Raw genomic sequence first — 20,247 nt, 5'->3', positions numbered from 1 at the left:
ATATGTATATATATATATATATATATATATATATATATATTATAAACTATATATATATTTATATATATAAATAATATATTATATATATATATATATAAATATATATATATATATATATATATATATATATGTATATATATATATATTTATATATATATATATATATATATGTTCATAGATATATTGATATATAGATGGAGATATAGAGAGATATTTACAAGATATGTCAAGGGTGTCAAGTTTACTGCAAAAAAAGCTCACGAAAAAATTTAGATAAAACTTCGTGATACAATATATTTTAAAAGTGGAATAAATCTAACAACGTTTAAATTAAATATTGTGCAAATTAAAAAAATATGAACAAGAGTAAATTTAGTGTAAGTCTTACAAATTCTGATACAATTTTAAATGTTAGTTTTAAACATTCCATTTAAATCTTAGGATCCAGCTATTGGTAGTTAGGTTTTTAATGTGTAACCCATCATTGTTTGCTGAAAAACAATTGTATAATTTTATTTTAAAAAATTTGAACTGAAAGAAATTGAGTTAAAAAGGCATTTACCCATCCACTGCTTTGTTCCATATGTAATATTATATTCCATATTTTCCTCAAACGATATTACTTTTGACCAATCAAGTTTGTTTTTGATTTTAGTTTCGAAATCATTATTTGTTACAACCAACCACTTTTTAAATACTTCGTGAAACATTAAATACAATTTTTGGTTTCTATGTATGGCAAATAGTTCTCTATCTAAAACATGATGTCCAAGAATCGCTCCGATGCGCACATCCATTGCTTAAATTTTCACACATTATTGTTAATACAAATGATAAAAAATAATCATTATAATAAGGCAGTGAAATCCCTTAGAAAAATTTTTAAAACTCAACTTGAAAACAAAAAACTGCAAAAAAACAAACAAAAATAAATTATATTTAGGAAAGTAAATATAAAACATTGAACGAATATGTAAACCTTCCCAATACAATCCATCATCTTTTGAAATGTAACATGCAGGTTTTTGTAAACTAGAACAAAAAAAAGGCTCACAATAATTCCTAACTATATGTGCGTTTAAAATTAAGTTTAAATAAATACCTGATACTTACATTATACAATTTAAAAAGATTAAAGTAATTCCTTTGCAGAGAAATTAATCTTCTTGTGAAATTTGCGAGTAACAATATTTATTGAAAGTTTTATCTAATTAAATTCGTAATTAGGCGACTTAATAATATGACCTTAAAATCATACTTCAAAATCAAAACATTTTGAAATAAATAGAGCTTAAAAATATCTTTGAAAAACAAGCAAAAGATATATAAGTTATATATAAAATCTTAAGTATCCAAAATTAATTAATTTAAAGTAGCAGAACATAAAATGTTTTTTGTATTAGAACAAAATAAGCAAAAGTATTACAATATAGAAATATTATTCGGTATATCAACTGTTAAATAAGTATCCTTTATGTTTTCAATTGTCTTCAAGAATATCAAATTATTTAAAAGCATTAAAAAAAAAGTTATTAGAGTCGATTAAAGATTTTGTTTTTTAAACTATTTTATCTTAGGAAGATTAAAGCGAGTTTTTTTTTGTCTCATTACTTTAAAATAAAAAAACTTACGTCGCTATTTAAAAGGAAAAATATATGCGAATGTTAATATTTGTTTCACTATCTATATTTTTTGTGACGTCGCTACATCGGCCTGATGGAAATTTTTTTTTTTTTTTCAGGTTTTCATTACGGTAGAAGTATTTATTGGTAATAATTTAGTTATCGGAAGACTGTTAAAGCTAAATTTGAAACTAGACTTAAAACTGCTATCAGAGGGGTTTTGTTTTTAATATTAAAAAAATAAAAAATGGTATTCAATCAATCAAGCGTAATCAAATAAGTTTACTTTTATTACAAACAAGCTATAGTATATACTATATCAAATTTGTATGATTTATCTCTTAATTGCTAAAAATTTACTTATATTGTTTATTCGCTTATTAGAATTTAAAATAAATGTTATTATGAAAATGAAATATATTTTGCTTTTGATTATAATGTACAAACTGTAACGAGTATGTTAAATACATCAGAATAACATTTACGTAATAACTTATATATAAAAGGATATATTCATGCATTTTGATTCATAAATAGACAAATGCATAAATATATACAAAATTTTACGAATATATGCAAAAGTTTGCCATAAAGCTAATAAACATAAGGAAAATTCAAAAAGATTGAACTTTCCACATGTTTAACTCATTGAATTTCTCGATGCGTTTAAAATTAGGAATTGGGAGACTTATATATTTTTTTAAGTTTTTTATGGATTCTTATATTTATTTAATTTTTTCTAAATCAAAATCTTTTCTAAATTATGTTTACATTGAATTATAAGTTTAAAGCTTTTTAAAATGTTTTATTAAGTATGTAACAACAAAATTTTTGAAATTTTATCTCATGTGCGTTTTTTCTCATATCACATTAGTCTTTTTTGCTCTTTTTAACATATAACGTTTTATCATTATTTATACAGTCTTAGAAAATGTTACCAAAACATGAATATGTTGATTCTTACAATTGTAAAAAAAATATTTACTTAAAATAACTTTTTGACATAATAGAATCCATGTTTTTCCTTTTATATTCATAACTATAAAAACAGTTTATTAAAGTTTTAGCGCTTAAAAGATTTTTTGTTGTTGTTGTTGATTAAAGCACTACTAATTAAGCATTTTAGAAGTTGTCCCCGTGACGTTCACAAAAGGTTTAAAGAATAATGCGGGGGCCCGAAATGCATTAAGTGTATAAGCACTTGGATTTAACCTTTTCTTGAACACTTTATACGCATTTTAAGGCCGTTCTCCATGTTTGTTAGTATGCGTTTTAAAAAACGAAAATTCTTTTGTTGGATTAGACTGTGGCGTTTATGCTGCCAGGTACTTAACAGCTATGTCAGGAGAGGCTAGTGTTTGCCTAATAAAAAGACTCCTATGGAATTTACAATTTTCCATAGCAGGCACCGCCGCTTCCACAACTGCATTCCAAATTGCTTGTGCCAACATTGTTGTAATAAAAGTATAATATGAATCTGCTTTCCAGCCTACAGTTTTTATTTCATAAGCCAGCATTCCAATTATGAAACAGCACAAATTAAACTAACATTCTTGCAACAGTTTGCAGACGACTGTAAAATTGCTGCTATACCTCTTGGCATTAACCATATGTGCTTTTATTGTGCATATTAAATCCAGTTTCATCCAATTACATAATTATTTCATTTGAACTTCCGGTAATTTAGCTTGCAAATGTATTGCGTGCATTAATAACTCGTGTTGAGTTTCGTTTTTTTGACAGTTATACAGTACGTTTTCTTGATAAATCTGAGCGATTGAGTTTTCTTGAAATAATAGACTGAAACATGTTGAAGTCTGCTGCAGAGAGATTATTTTTTATTGCTTTTTGCGTACAAAGATTGTTTTCTTGTAGGCATAATTCAACAAAAATTTTTATTTGACCGTTAATAGATCTTATAACTCGTTTTTTTTTATCAGAAAACAACTTGAATGCAGTCATGTCGTCGAAATCTCTGTTTAACTTAACGACAAGATTTTAAACTGTGCGCTTAGATAGATTAAGAGAAGTGAATATGCTAGTTGTAGTTCATTTCTTTCAACTAAATGCTTAAGCCTTTTAATGTACACTTTTGCACCATTTTTCCTTGTTTTTTGATTTATGGCACAGCTATTTTCTCTTCCATCCATAGAGTAAATAAATTAACTAAGTAGAAATTGGTACTTAGTAACTTATATAAACCATCAACGAATGTAAAAAAGGAAACAAGTACAATCTGTTTTGAAAAAATAATGCTATTTTAAAACGCATATAAGAATGAATAAATACACACATACGAATAAATAAACTGCGCATATAAGAATGAAAAAATACGAACATAAGAATGAATAAACACGCATTTAAAAATAAATAACCTTTAAAAAAATACATTTAAATTTGCTATTTACTGTTAAAACTAGACCAAAAAGGTATTTTTGTATCAATATCAAAGTATGTCTCGAAATGTACAAAATTTATATGTCCCCGCAATTTATTTAGACGTAGTATATATATATATATAATATATATATATATATATATATATATATACATATATATATATATATATATATATATATATATATATATATATATATATATATATATATATAATATAAAACAATATCAGAGACGCAACAAATAGAAAAATCTAGAAGGATGAGTGGTTGGGGTAGGCCATAGCCTCTTCCCCTCCCCCTCTCCCGAGCCTCACTGTTTACGGCCATGTTTATATATATATATATATATATATATATATATATATATGTATATATATATATATATATATATATATATATATATTCATAGATATATATATACATATATATATATATATATATATATATATATATATATATATATATATATATATATATATATATATATATATATATATATATAAATATATATATATATATACATATATATATATTTATATAAATACATATATATATAAATACATATAAATATATATATATATATATATATTTATATATATATATATATATATATATATATATATATATATATATATATATATATATATATATATATATATATATATATATATATATATATATATATATATGTATATATATATACATGGCCGTAAACAGTGAGGCTTGGGAGAGGGGGAGGGGGAGAGGCTAAGGCCTACCCCAACCACTCATCCTCCTAGATTTTTCTATTTGTTGCGTCTCTGATGTTGTTTTTATAAACTATTTAAAAACATATATAAAACCTTCGTCTTTTAAATATTTATAACTTATTTCTTTGATTGCGAACAATACAACGTAGTATTGAACTTGCTACAAATAATAAAAAGTCGTTTTTTTTATTTAAGACAATCATTTTTAATAAATTTGTATTTTTTTTTTTTATTTAGAATTTTAAGTTTCATATATTTAATATTTAAATTTGAATATTATTAGATAATATTTATTATCTAATAATTACAATTTGCAAATTGATTTAAATAAGTTGGTATTAATTATAGTATTATTATGGAACAATCTATTATATGATTTACTTTAGTGAAATTGTTTTTAAAAGGAAAGTGTCTGGTGAGGAATTGAAGCGTCGTAAACGACTGAAGGAAATGTTTGGGGCAGATACTAACCGAACTATTACTTCTTTCTATGAAAGACCTGTGGTCTCATCAATTTCTCCTAGCTCTGCCTCTACCGGTAGCCCTGCAACTACAGCTGCTACAACTAGTTTTAACGGTAGTTTTAATACTGCATCTCTTGCAAACCTTAAAACTGCTGCTACTACGAATTACATAAGTTTTACATGTAGAAATTTTTTTTCATCGTTTACAAACTCAGCTAACAATGATGTCAACTCTGCCTCCACCGTTTCAGTCTACTAAAAAAAGCATTTAAGTAATAGTCCGCATCAACCTGTGCCAGTTTTTCCAAAACGTAAACGTGGTAGTCAAAAGCAGTCATTTTGTCAGCAATAATACAAACTGTTTCCGTGGTTGTTACATTAGTTGCATTACAACAAATGTAACGATACAGTTTTATGCTACTAGTGTATGTTAATAGAAATGCATAACTTATCATATTCAAAACGCAATGCGGATGTTTTTGCAAAAACATTTGTAAACCCTTTTTCCAATTAAAAAACTACGTTTTCTAATTGGAAAAAGGGTTTACAAAAATTACATAAAAACTAAAGTACTCTTTCTCATCGAGAAGCCATCGAGAAGGTTATAACTATTTCTTCAAAAACTAATGATATTGGTGAACTTCTCAGCAAAACTCACGTTGAGGAAAAAATGGAAAGTAGAGCAATTTTAGTAATAATAATCCGGAATACTCAACTTCTCGATTACAATACATGCGTGATGATTACAATACAGACGAAGACTATAACGAATTAAATTCGAACTTTTCTCAGTTACTTAATCTCAGAAGCAAAGATAGTAACGCTTTAACTAAATGGATGAGAACGTCGCTAGATGAATTTACAAGCGCAGTTATCTAAAATGAATTTCTGCAGATAATGGGTCTTACTATACTCAGAATAATTACCTCCAACATTTCTGGAAAATGGTTTACTAATATGGTAGATAAAATTACTGATCATTAAAACAATGAGCAAATGGTGAATTGTTTGCGATATGTAGCTGAAGATGACTTGGAAGTGCATGAAGTGTTTGTCGGACTTTACAGTATGGAAACCCTGGGACACCCGGTATTTGTATATTCTACACTACACAATGGACGATAAGAGTAGAATCATTTTCTTCCATATCTGAAAGCTATGAAGCTCCACAAGTTGCTTTGGAATTATCTAAATCTGATACAAAAAACAGATTTCTCGAATAGGCGGAGTTGTAGCACAAATCGAAAAACTCCCTTTCTTGTTTGAAATTAAATTGGGGAAGACAATTTTATGCATGATAGAAAAATTTATTAAGAAGTTTGCAACAGGTTACATTTTTGACAATTAAAGATCAGAAAGTTGTTAAATGAACTTTGACTACATTGAAATCTATCAGGTCTGAAAATTCATTTGAGCTGATCTAGAACAGTATTAAAATAAAAAAAAAATTTGCTCTAAACTGAATAACATACTTTGCCCGCCATTGCAAAGTCCCTTGTTGTTTTAAAATAGGAGCATCTGCATTAGAATTATCTAAAAATTCTAGCTTTAACTTTTTTAAAAAGATATATTTCGAATCAATAGAAATAACAAAAAGCAGTTTTCAATCTAGATTTGAACAATAAGGATATTTAATGCTTTAAAAGATAGAACCAGAACTTATAAATAGTTCAATAAATAGCGAATTTCTTGCTTTCTATGCTAGAGATTTGAATGCTTCGAAACTTTATGCACAATTACAAGTTATGCACGAATCCACAACCGAACAAGTAGAATATCTACAAAAAGCCCTTAGTTTTGTCGGTAAGAAATGAATGGATTTCCTATAAACCTTATTGTTATTTGTTCAATAATTACGACTGAAGTTTATATTAAATTGACTAACATATGGACTAAAATGCGAGTTTGTATGATAATATAACACATAATTTTTTGTGTTTTACAACGAAGCAAATAAAGTTGAAAAGGAATCATTATCAGAATTTTGGAAGTGGATAAAACTTATCCTTCTGATACCAGCAACAAACGCTACTAGCGAGAGAGCTTTCAGCACACTGAGAAGTATCAAGACTTGGTTAAGAAGCACCATAAACCAAGTTAAACAGTTAAACTGTTGTATGCTGTTAAATATACACACACAAAAAACTTATGAACTTAACATCATAGATATAGCCAATGATTTTTGTGGCCGTAGTAAAAGTAGAAAAACTGTGTTTGGACAAATTTGAAAAAATAAATCTTAAAACTGCTATATTGCTTTATAAAATTCTTATACTATATAAAACTTGAACTTTGTAAAAATAGCTAAAATTTGTCTTTCGTTTCTAATCTAAATGATATTTTCGGTATCACGTACGTATTCGAAAATATGATATTTTAAGGCTGAATTTTACTTCATATTTTAAAAACATTTTTAATATAAGTTACCTCAAAAACCTACAAGATTTCACATTTAAAAAAGTTATTGAAATACTTTTAAAACTTGGTACCTTAAATAAAAATTAGAACTACAATTTGGATAAAAAAAAACGAGTTATTTTTAAACCTATTTGTATAAGTGATTACAATACCGAAAAGCTTTTTCAAGCTTATTATTCTCAGATAAACTCTCAGATCAAAAAGACCCTATTTTGTCTTAAAAACTACGCTCCAAAGACGTGGGGAGAATCTTTAAGAATGTCAATAATAAGAGCAAATCTAGTAATCCCCCTTCTTTTCTTGTATGGCTCAGATTTTGTTACGTTACCTAAAGAGGAAAATGAATTATTTCCAAAAAACATTTTATAATCCTTAGCTTTTGACTCCACTAATATCATCCTACCTGATATAGCCGGCAAACTTGTTAACCCATATTTTGACATTTATATCACCTTAGTTTTTATATCTTAAGTGATTTCCTATTTAGACTATTCTACAGCTTATGGTTAAGACCTGTTTTTTTCTAGAAGAAATGTTGTCCGGAGCTGCCGACAATACTTTCAAAACTACTTACAAGTAATTATCATAGTCTGGTTTTTAAATTAGCTGGAAAGCGGCATTACCATCTTGTTTGTCTTTTTTCTATCATTAGCAATTTTTTTTAGTCTTTAATTAACAAATACTTCATCTCTCATTTTAAAACTAATAATTTATTTTCTGATCATCAATATGGATTTCAATCTTCTCGTTTTACTGCTGATTTGTTAACGGTAACAACTGACAGGTTTTATTGTGCATTAGATAGATGCAAAGAGGTTAAAGCTAACGTACTCGACAGTTCTAAGACTTTTGATAAAGTTTGATATGCTGGCCCTATGCATAATTCCTATTCTTATTGGGTAAATTTTCTAAGATTACTAAACCATTCCTTACCAATCGTAGTGTAGAAGATGTTCATGATGGGCATAATTCTTCTTCACATTTTGTAACTTCTGGCATTCCTTACGGTGTGATCCTAGGACCTACATTATTTCTAAACTTCTATTATCGATCTCCCTGAAATTCTCACATCATAGGTCGCATTGTTTGCTAATGATGTTTTATCCTCAGCAAACAATGCCAAACCTTATATTCTTGTCTTAGTAAAAAACCAACACTCTCTTATTTGTTGGTGGGGCGCGTGAGCTTCAAAAGGATTTTACTTTTGGTACAGCATGAGGCTTTCAGTAGCTGGTGAACTTAATTAATAATGTACTTGATGAGTCATCCGACCGTTGCCTTTAAGGATTAATTTTTCGTTCTGATCCTTCTTGGAAACTTTACATTAAATCCATTGCAAAAAGAGCATTTGCTAAGATTTCATCTCTTTATTACGCTCATCACTTTCATACTCCAGATTCTTTTTATTATGTCTAGAAGTTTCTAATCCGTCTTGGTAGGAAATAAGATTGCGATATCTACAGAGAATCTTTGGGTGGTTTAGACCTGCTTTTACAGCCTACCTTCAACCATTGTAACATCGTTGTTGTGTTGCTTTCTTTTCTCTGTTTTATAAATATTATGACGGGCACTGCTTTAAAGAGCTAACGTCTTTTCTGTTATCTACTACAAATAATACTAGTATAACTCATCATTTAATTAATTATTATCCTTTTGGTGTGAATGTTCTGAGGTGTTCCAAAAAGTCTTATTTGTCTAGTTTTTTTCCTCGAACATCATTTGTTTTTGAACAATCTCTCCATTTAACCTAAAATGTATGCTGATGACACTAAATTACTTTCGAAAATAAATTTAAAACATTTAAAGAACAGTATAAGTATACCCCAAACTGATCTAGAAAAAGTTTGTAACTTGGTTATTGCATGGCTAATGCGCCTTAATATAGATAAATGCAAAGTTATGCATGTTAGCAAAAACAATCCTATGTTAAAATACTCTCCTTCCGATTACAATACTTATATGAGTTTTATTCTTGCAAAAACTAACTGCAAACAAGATCTTGGTGTTTTTTTCATACGATCTTGAATTTTCGGCACGAGCATGTAACGCTGCCTCACTAGCCTGTAAAACTGAAACGTGCACTGAATCGGGCTTTTGTTAATCGTAAAGTTAATCTCTGAAAAAACTTGTACATGCTACGTTCTTCCACACCATAAACTTGCAGTGCAAGCATTGTGTCTTCTTCTCCAAAAAGATATAAATTTCATGAATCGATTCAACAATTTTTTAAACACAACTTAATAGTCATTCCACCTTTTGCTAATCAAACTTAATCACAACTAAGACGGGAAACAATAAGAAACTAAACATCATTTTTTACTATTTGTATTGTCTATAAATTGAATGACCTTTTCGAGCAGAAAACAAATGCCAAAGATGTAAAATTTTCAAGATATTGCTTCATATTATGGATATTAAATCTTCAAAATTGTCACAGGGCGCCTACTGCTGTTAACGCGCATCATACTAAACAACCCTTGTTTAAATGTGTTGCAGATTTCCATACTACTACTAAATTCAACAAAAAAAAATACATAAAAGAGATATTTATTATTTCTCAAACAAATTGACTCCATCAAATTTTTTTTTAACTGTTGTAAATAACATTAATATTTATTTATTCAATTATTTCTATAATAAGTTTATTGCTAAAAACTTATAAGCTTTTTGTTAAAAAAGTCCACATTGAAAGTTTAAAAAGTACAGCTTTAACTTTTTCTCTGTACAAATAACTAAAGTAAATAACCGGATAACAAAAAATTGGATCCAAAAGACTATTTATTGTACCCTATATAATATAATAACATTAATTTAATTTAAAATTAGAATAAAAGAATTTTTTTTTAGTCAAATATTGGGATCATCTCATGACTTTTTAGTACCACAGAAATCAAAAACTCTGTTCCAAAATGCAAAACTAAAGATGTAGAAATCTACATAATTCTTTTGTAGTTAAGGGAAGGATGTTTCAAGCAGTTTTAAAGTGCGTATTTCTTCACAAGTTAATTTAAAAAACACTAAATCCGCACAAAAAGTATAAAAATTAACTAACTTTAAAACAACAGCATTTATTTTCTAAAAACGCTTTCATCTTCAAATAAAAAAAAATATATAAAAAAGATCTATTTTTCTTTGTTATGTAAATATTTATATTTATTTAACAAAGTAAATATTTATATTTACTTAAAAAAAAAGTAAAAAGTTACAAAAATATTTAATTATGCTCAAAAAAAGTAAAAAGTTACCAAACAAATCGCTTTTTAAAATGCAACCGTCTAAAGCTCCACAAAAAAACACACATACACAAAAACAGCAGATTATTTTTTGTACTAAACAATAAACATGAGCCAAGTATTCAAGGAAACAGGAGCTAAGTAGTCATATTAACAAATAAAATCATGTGGAGCAAGTAGATAAATTAAAAATGATGGTGATACAATTAGAAACTGAAATTAAGGACTTAAGTTCTAAAATTGAGGATCTCAAAGCATTATATAACTTTTTAAGTTCTCTTTTAGTAAATATAAATTGCAGGCTAAAACAGAAGGAGCAGCTACGTTTTTCAAAACAAAAAAAGAAATTAAATAAAGCACAACGTAAATTTGCATTCTGCTGGTGCAAATATGCAAGATTGCTAAAAAAAATAAAATAAAAGTAATTTATAGCAAAAATTTGTAATTTAAAACAAGACCAAGTTTGCAAATGTGTTGTTAGCGGTTATAAAGATTTAAATGTTGTTGATTCTAATATAGAATATGAAAATCTTGGTTTTTCCGATTTGTTCCGTGAATTTAAGTGTAATAAACCGAACACTTCAACAGTTTATAGAAAATTAGTTATGCATTATATTTATATTAAGTTAAGTGGTAATAAACCTTTTTCTAAGATAAGTAGGTGTAGTGAAACTAGACAATCTAAAGTTGCACTTATATTCTTTCAATACTTTACAGATTCAGAGTTTGAAAGTGATTTGTCTATGTTGTTTTGTGATGTTTTTCCTCGTGAATAGTCAATGTTTCGTTGTACTGCAAACAAGTTACGTTTGGTTGTGCAGTTAAGTGTATCTGATGCTGTAGATCTATAGAGTCATTTTAGGATGCCTACAACTGATTCATCAGAATCACAGAATACATCAGAAGGCTAAAACGTATTTAATTTAATCTTGGTGAAAAGATTCTCCATCGGAGCCAATGTTAAGACAAAAACAAGAAATACGGGCCATGCATCTTTGTAACAAAAATGATGCTATCAAGTCCATGTTACTTTTTCTATCTGCAAATGAGATTCCTTTATTAATCCCTAATGTATTTAGCCCCGGTATTGTATCCTATGTTACTTTATCTATCTGCAAACTAAGTCCCTGTATTAATCTCTAATGTATTGCGTCCCTGTATTAATAGTTCAGAACTGGAGAACTTATTTGGAAAATTTTTAACAATTTTCAAATTTATAACCATCTAAACTCTGTTTTGGCAAAGAGGTGTGACTCCTTTTTGCTAGGAATAAGGGTGGCAAATAGATAAAATTCCACTTTAAAATTGTTAATTCTAAATTATGTAGATGTAATTATAAATGTGGTAACTAAATATTGGTAGTGTTTTTGTAATTAAATATTGGTAGTGTTTTTGTAACTAAATATTGGTAGTATTTTTGTAACTAAATATTGGAAGTGTTTTGGTAACTAAATATTGGCAGTGTTTTTGTAAGTAAATATTGGTAGTGTTTTGGTATTTAAATATTGGTAGTGTTTTGGTAACTAAATATTGGTAGTGTTTTGGTAACTTTTGTTAAAAAGTAAGTAAAATAATATAAGAACATTTTTTTATGAATGATTCAGATTTACTAAAAAAAAAATTTTTCTTTGATTTGTTTATAGATTTAAGTCTTTTTCCTTTTTTGAGCGGCAAAACTTAAAAACTTTTATAATTTTTTTATATATTTTTTACTTATAAATAATGTTAACACTCAATTTCTTTTCTTGTTCAAAATTTACATCTAATTGTCATAAATTAATACCATTGTAGTTAATGTATATTATCCTTTGTAAAAAAGTTTTCTATGCTTTTCTGTTTTAGTTTTTAATAAACATTTAACTTGTATGCAGTTTATTACTGATTTATTACATTAACTTATATTATGAATATATACAGTATTTAATAAATAAGGTGAAAGCTTGTTGGTTAATCAGTATATTTATCCATAGGATTTTCTTTTCTTTGGTGGAGATTCATAACAACAACTTAAATCTTCTTTGTCGGGACTGTGGATGGATTTGCTTTGGATCCTATTGTATCAAACCAAAAAAATAAAATTGAAAAAGCGTTTCATGTCATGCTCTCAAATAATATAGAAAATGTTTATCCAAAAACAATTTGTCATAAGTTTTACCATAAATACCATACCATAAATAAAGTTATCAAAAGAATGGCATCAACAACACTTTGTTTATGTATGAATTGGACACCTTATTGTGAGGAATGTTTTTGTTATAATGCTATAATAAAAAATAGCATTATAACAGCACATGATTCAGATATAGATATCGAATACTAAAAAACGAAATTAATCCTCATTTACCACTTTGTCAGTGTAATTTATATAGTAAAATACTAAAACAACCAGTTATTCTAAAAAGATGTAAACATTTATTTTGTTTTTTCTGTCATGTGGAGACTATAAAGGTAAACAAACTTAATGAAACGTTTTTCCAAAATGTAAAGACCCTATTTTACTTACAGATTTGGTGACCAGTGTAAAAAAAAAAATGCTTAAACAAGCTAATTGTTGAGTGTGTATATGTAAAAAAAAATTCAATATAATGAAAGAGTATGATTTATATGTTAATCATAAGAGTATATACATTGATAAATCAATTGTACAAACAACCCCATCGTTATCGCCATCAATATGTTTATTTGCTACTAACTTGGCTTCCTCATACTTTACAGTAACATCATCAACATCATCTTCAACATAATTTAACAAAAAAATTTCTGAGATTTTCAATCTTACAGTGGATATTAATATTCCAAGAATGCTTAAAGATGCTGCACTCCATATTCTTAAGCAAAAGATGGCTAATGATGTTAAATAAGTTGTTGAGTTTAAATATGAAGATTCTAGAGTAATAATGTATTTTAGTTTTAGCTTAATTTATATTAACTGTTAATTAAATATGTATTACTTTTTTAAAATATTATTTTTAGCCAGTTTTGTTTTCACTTGCTCCAAAAACTTATGTAAGTAGTGACCAAGCATCGGCTATAACAATTAGAGTCAGAAATACTTCTATTAAAAGACAACTGAAAGTTGTGTCTGGTACATCCAACGGTGCAATATGTTGTCAATTATCAAAGCTGCTAAATTCTTTTCTAGCAGAGACAAAAGGAATAATATTGTATAATCTAAACACTAAAAGAGCAGTAATTAATGCCACTAACATGGTAGCAATGAAAGCAAATCTGTGAATAACATGGGATAAGCTTAAAACAATTTCCAAGTTAATATTTTTCTGTATAAATTTTATTCTATACTAATTTTTATAGCATGGCATAGAATTTTTTTGGTTTGTTTAAAGGTGGCTGAAGAGCTTTAATATAAATACAGCATCACATTCTTCTCAAAAGATAATTGCTAAAAAATTATCTGCTGATTACGTTATTGTGGAAAATGCACCAATTACCTTTGAAAAGGAAGAGAAAGGAACATTCGAAAAAAACATGTATTTTGGGGTTATATTGAAAATTTACCAATGAATATTTTAAGATAAATTGATCAATTTGAAAGGTAGTTTTAACAACCCATAATGAATTTTTTTTTCATTTGGATATATTTGTTTTCAGTTAAAACTAAAACCATTGTCTACTAAATAATTTAATATTTTCTAGCGTATTAAATAATTAAAAATTTTATTTTTATTCCTGACAAAAAGATACGAATTAAAATAGGAGGTGATTATGATGGGGGAGTTTTTAAAATGACTTACTAAGTTACAAATACCTTAAACCTAAGTAGCAAAGACAAAAACATAGTTTTTAGCATTTTTGAGGCGAAGGATTACAGAATAAATGTCAAAGTAGCCATGTCAAGGTTTGAAAAGAAAATAGAAGCTCTTCAAAAAATGAAGTATAAGTAAGATAAAAATGTTGCTTTTCTATTTAATAACTGATTGGCTTTATTTTTAGTTGAATTAAATAGTTTTAATAACTTAGTTCAAATTAGTTTATCTTAAACATTTCTACAAACCTCAACAGGGATAACAACATTAGTGTATTTGTTTACGGCGATTACCAGTTTCTATGTGCTCTCTATAGAATCTCAAGAGCATCAGGTAATTTCTATCTTTATTTACAACAAATTATCAGTATTTGCGTAATTTTTGCTACTTAATCAGAAATATATTGAAATCCAAAATAAAATGGTTAGCACTTGCTGAATGAAAAACCACAATATGGTTTATAATTATTACATAAAGTGTTATAGATATTATAAATAAAAAATTTATAGAAAACGGAGGCTTAAAGAAAAATGTAAAAAACTTCAATAATGTCATCACAAAGCCTATCTTGAAAATACCAATTGATGAAACAATGTCATTCTTATTTGTCGTAATAACCTTGCAGTACGGCTTAATAAAAGTACATCATTATATACTTTCAATTTATATTTTTAGGTATTAGGTATCTTTACCTAGTCTCCATATGGCTCTAAGCATTTATTTAAGTTTTTTTTAAGAAGAAGTCCATTAATTGGATATTATGATTGCTGCAGAAGCAGTCAAAAGCAGCATAAACTTTTCAAAAGAATATCCAGTTTTTGTATCAAATCAAAAACAACTGTTAAATCTTTAAACTAAAATTCTTATCTTTGATTATCAAATCCACATAATCAATGATGTCAATTTGTTAGCTGCAGTTGACAATTTAAATAATTTAAAAAATATTCAATCTCTTTACTCTAAAGAAACTGAATCACTTGATAGTGAAAAAGCGACAGTTATACAGTTTATTGATTTCATTGACATTTTTATGATTTTATATTATTTATTTCATACTGATATTTCTAGTTATAAAAATAGAATTTGTGTTTGTAAATGAAATAAGGAATGAAGTTCTATAGTTGTTAACTTGTATGCACTAAACAGTTTTGCATGCATTTGCTAATTGGAGCAAAAAGCTTTAACATCAGTCAGTTTGGGTGTATTTAGAACACATGTTTACAAGTTTTTATAAAGCAATTTTTCATATGTAGATTTTATATGTGTACACATAAAAATATCTTGCTGATCAGAGTTTATAAAAACAGTGTTTTAAATATCACCCCTGTCACTCACAGAGTAGTCTTTGTTTTTATGAAATGAATAATACAATTAGTATTGTTGTATTGTTGTTTATATATTAGGTATTGTTGGTTTATGTTACACTACTTTAAGTTTTTTAGATTGATCTTTTTAATACTCTGTTTAAAAAACATTCATCAGAAATGGGTCAGGGACTATGCACTAAGATGACTAAGACGGTTCTGCAAAAGCTTAAAGTACAACGTCAAGCTTACCACGGCAAAAGTTTTATAGGAAACCACGTGCATAAAATGCTAAAAGTAATTAAATTAGATATTAATATTAGTATCAATAGAAAGCATGACTAAAACGTAAAAGACAGATAACTAGGTTTTCACTTGATAAATAATAGTTTATAATCTATTTTTTATAATTTACTTTTTTTATTTTTAATGCTAATGTAGTTTTAAAAGTAATGGAATTTAATGCAATTACATCTAATAACACATCAATAAATCTGAAAATATATCTATAAATTATTTTGTAAGTTTCCTATTTAGTTTAAGATAAGTTTAAGTAAAAATTAGTAAAATAAGTTTGCTATTTAGAAATCTTCAATAAGGCGTAAACACGAGATAAGTGTGATAGTAGAAAAAAGTACTCCCCACTTTTTATTTCAAACCAAGTAATAATTTTAATACAACAATATAAGAAGATCAAACAATCAAAAATAAAAACAATTATTCCTGTGGGAGTCTAAAAAAATTTCGAGCTTTTGCTTTAGTAGTACCCATAAGCTTGCGCACAGAATAAGAATCAATACTGTTTGATGCTTATTTAAATGATATTTTAATAACTTTAATGTTTCTGCAAAGCTTTTTTGTTTTTTCATTTTTCTTTTAATAATAGCCCAGTACAATTCAGTGACTCTCAATTCAGGGTAGTTTAGAGGATTTTCTGTTTTAGGCACAAATATCACATTATTCTTTTTATACCATTCCATAGCTAGTTTAAAATAATGAATTGAAGCTAAATCAGGCCAGACCACAGGTCTGTTATTGTGTGATTTGATGATAGGTAAAAGGTGTTTTTGTAAACATTTTTTAACATATTTTTGACCAGAAAGTGTGGACTGAGAAATATAAGGTAATTATTTTTTGCCACAACTGCAAATAGCTTACCAAATCAAAGCGTTTTTAGCAAACTTGTCATGTTTTGTGTAATTAAAGTTCTTATCTGCTTTTCCTCTATATTTAGCAAAATATTAAACAGCACCAGGAAATTGTTGATGATCGTACTTGATATAAGTTTCATCTTCTTCGAAAATACAAAAATTTTTAAAAATAAAATTGCCATGCAACTTTCTGCCGCGGATTCTTTCACTTTTTTGTTGAGTTTCAGGACGGTTGGGCACTTGAAAGAATAAAAACTTTGCGCCTTGAAAGAATAAAAACCATATTTATTTCAAACTTTTGCAACAAAACTATGAGAAAATTTGTATATTTTTGCGCGTTTTCTTAGTGAAAGGCTTGGGTTACTCTTAAAACAGTTTACCAGTTTTCTTACTAGTTTTATACCTTTAAAACCTTCCTTTCTTCCACCACCAGATTTGCGTTTGATCAATTTTGTTTGAGAAAAATGTTGAGTAACGCAACTAACGATGTATGGATGTATTTGCAATAATTTTTGCTATCGAATTGTAGCTACTATTAGGATTTTGAAAATGTTCGTACACAATTTTTTTTCATAGGTCTTCTTCTTTTTTCATTTATAAAACTAACTTCAAGTTAAATCCAAAAACTAACATATTTTTTGAAACCACAACACGTTGTAAACAAAGTACAAAAAAATTAAAATGATTTTAAACAAGCACTGAAAAAAAATGTCGTGTTTATTCTCTCACATTTATTTTGTGAACACGCTTTACTTCAGCTATGCAACTGTATCCCGAGGCTTATTCACGATGAAGGATATTCAGGAACAAACATGCATCAGTTTGCAGTTGAAATTAGCAATATATATAAACAAATATTTGTTAAATTTGCCGAGTACTATAAAATATTTTCTTTGAAAAACTCAATTAGACAAGACAATAAAATTCTTTTAAGTAAGTCGCATTATACAAAATGGTCTAAAATAAGTTTATATGTATACTTACTTTTTCTTTTTTGTTAATTTTACTTTAAGTTTAACAAAGAAAATATGATCGACTTGATGGAATTTTATCGTTTAAATAGGGCCGAGGCTTTAGTGACACCGAAGCTACATAAATTGGAACATCATGCTAATCCGTTTGTTCAAAAATGGGGAACAGGATTTGGGTTTTATGAAGAACAAGACAAAACATCAATTCACAAACTCAAGAGTTTGTGAATTGATGTTTAACAAACTCAAAACCATTTATCAATCAATTCCTTGCCCAACAATTCACTTAATAGGTATTCTTAAATTTCATTACTAAAAGACACACCCAGAGATCACGAGGCATATGTCATGTGTAAAAAAAAAAAAAAAATTGGTTATAAGAAAATTAACTCAATACTGAAGACTTTATTGGATAGTAGAAAGTATTAATTTTACAAAAAAAAAATTCTGTTTACCTGGATTTATCAGTCATAAAATACATAGAACTAAAATCAAACATAATGAAAACATTAAATATGAATAAAGTAATTTTTGAGTTATGGACAATACACAAATATCACCAATGCTATTTTAATTGTTTCTTTTTCTCGCGTATACGCGCAGGTTAGTTATATAACGTATTATTCAAAAGACGACGTGTATGTATATATTTATATATATGTATATATACATACATACATATATATATATATATATATATATATATATATATACATATATATATATATATATGTATATATATATATATATATATATATATATATATATATATATATTTATAGATATATATATATATATATATATATATATATGTATAAATATATATAAATATATATTTATATATATATATATATATATACATATATTTATATATATATATATATATATATATACTATATATATATAAATATATATATATATATAAATATATATGTATAAGGACGTGTATGTATATATTTATATATATGTATATATATATATATACATACATATATATATATATATATATATATATATATATATATATATATATATATATATAAGTATATAAATATATATATATATATATATATATATGTATACCTATATATATATAATTGTATATCTATATATATATATATTTATACATATATATATATATATATATATATATATATATATATATATACATATATATATATATATATATATATATATATATATATATATATATATATATATATATATATATGTATATATATATATATACATACGTACATACATACAAATATACATACATACATACCTACATACATACATACATCATACATACATACTTACATACATACATGCATACATACATACATACATACATACATACATACATACATACATACATACATACATACATACATACATTGATATTTTGTTGAAGTGTATTTGTACTTTTACAAAACTTTTTTTTTTAAATAACATGTTTGACATTTGTTAAATAAAAACATAATGGTTTATATAAAGATAAATAAAAAAATTTGTACTTTGTGACATGTTGGTTAATACATATATACATTTGAGAATTAATGTTGTCGCTGTATATACCTCGACCGTAATATTCTAAAAAAAATATATATCTTGTATAAAAACTTAATTTTACAGTACTCATTCAGTATGATTTTAAATGTTACCAGGTGCATACTTTTATATTTTAAAAGCTACCTGTTGCATGATTTTGATCGATTGGCAAAACTAACTTTTTACAGTTTTCTGTTAAAGGTTCTCTTAAAGTTCGCATCGATTTCCAGGACAATCTTGCATTATTTTCAAAAGATAATTTTATAGGAATTTCAATTGTGTATAAGCCACCAAATGAACACCTAGTATTGTTTATTTTAACTGTAATTCTTTGATTGACTTGATTATTCGGCAGATTTAGAATCTAAACAAGTTTGTAAAATAAAGTAATACCTTTAGAAAATAAAAAAAATATATAAGGTTAAATACATAAAACGCGCTTTCTCCCCACAATATTATTTTGTGATCATGTTTTTTAATAATTTTTTCTTTATTTTTATTTCAACCTTAAGATGAAAACAATAAACAAATAAAAATAAGGGTTTGTAGAAAAATATTTCTTTTTTATTAGTGCTTTTTTAGTTCTTTAGTTTTTATTAGTACTCTTTTGTATGTTTGTTG

The 20,247-nt window shown here is 26.4% G+C and overlaps 1 protein-coding gene across 1 annotated transcript in view; it reads right to left on the bottom strand.

Moving 5' to 3' along the window:
- Positions 1–280: 280 nt before the first annotated feature.
- LOC136091427 (uncharacterized) overlaps positions 281–20,247 on the bottom strand; it is a 139,405-nt gene continuing 119,438 nt past the window's right edge. Inside the window, exons 6-10 of the mRNA XM_065819005.1 lie at positions 19,771–19,990; positions 19,593–19,668; positions 980–1,032; positions 563–799; positions 281–491 (exon numbers count right to left, since the gene is read on the bottom strand). Coding sequence (XP_065675077.1) covers positions 418–491; positions 563–799; positions 980–1,032; positions 19,593–19,668; positions 19,771–19,990 — 660 coding nt within the window. The 3' untranslated portion in view covers positions 281–417. The remainder of the gene's footprint in view (positions 492–562; positions 800–979; positions 1,033–19,592; positions 19,669–19,770; positions 19,991–20,247) is intronic.

This window comes from Hydra vulgaris, chromosome 15, assembly GCF_038396675.1.
Source record: "Hydra vulgaris chromosome 15, alternate assembly HydraT2T_AEP".
Classification (NCBI taxonomy): Eukaryota; Metazoa; Cnidaria; class Hydrozoa; order Anthoathecata; family Hydridae; genus Hydra; species Hydra vulgaris.
Note: the sequence above shows the minus strand (reverse complement) of the source record. Positions and strands in the feature narration are given on the sequence as shown.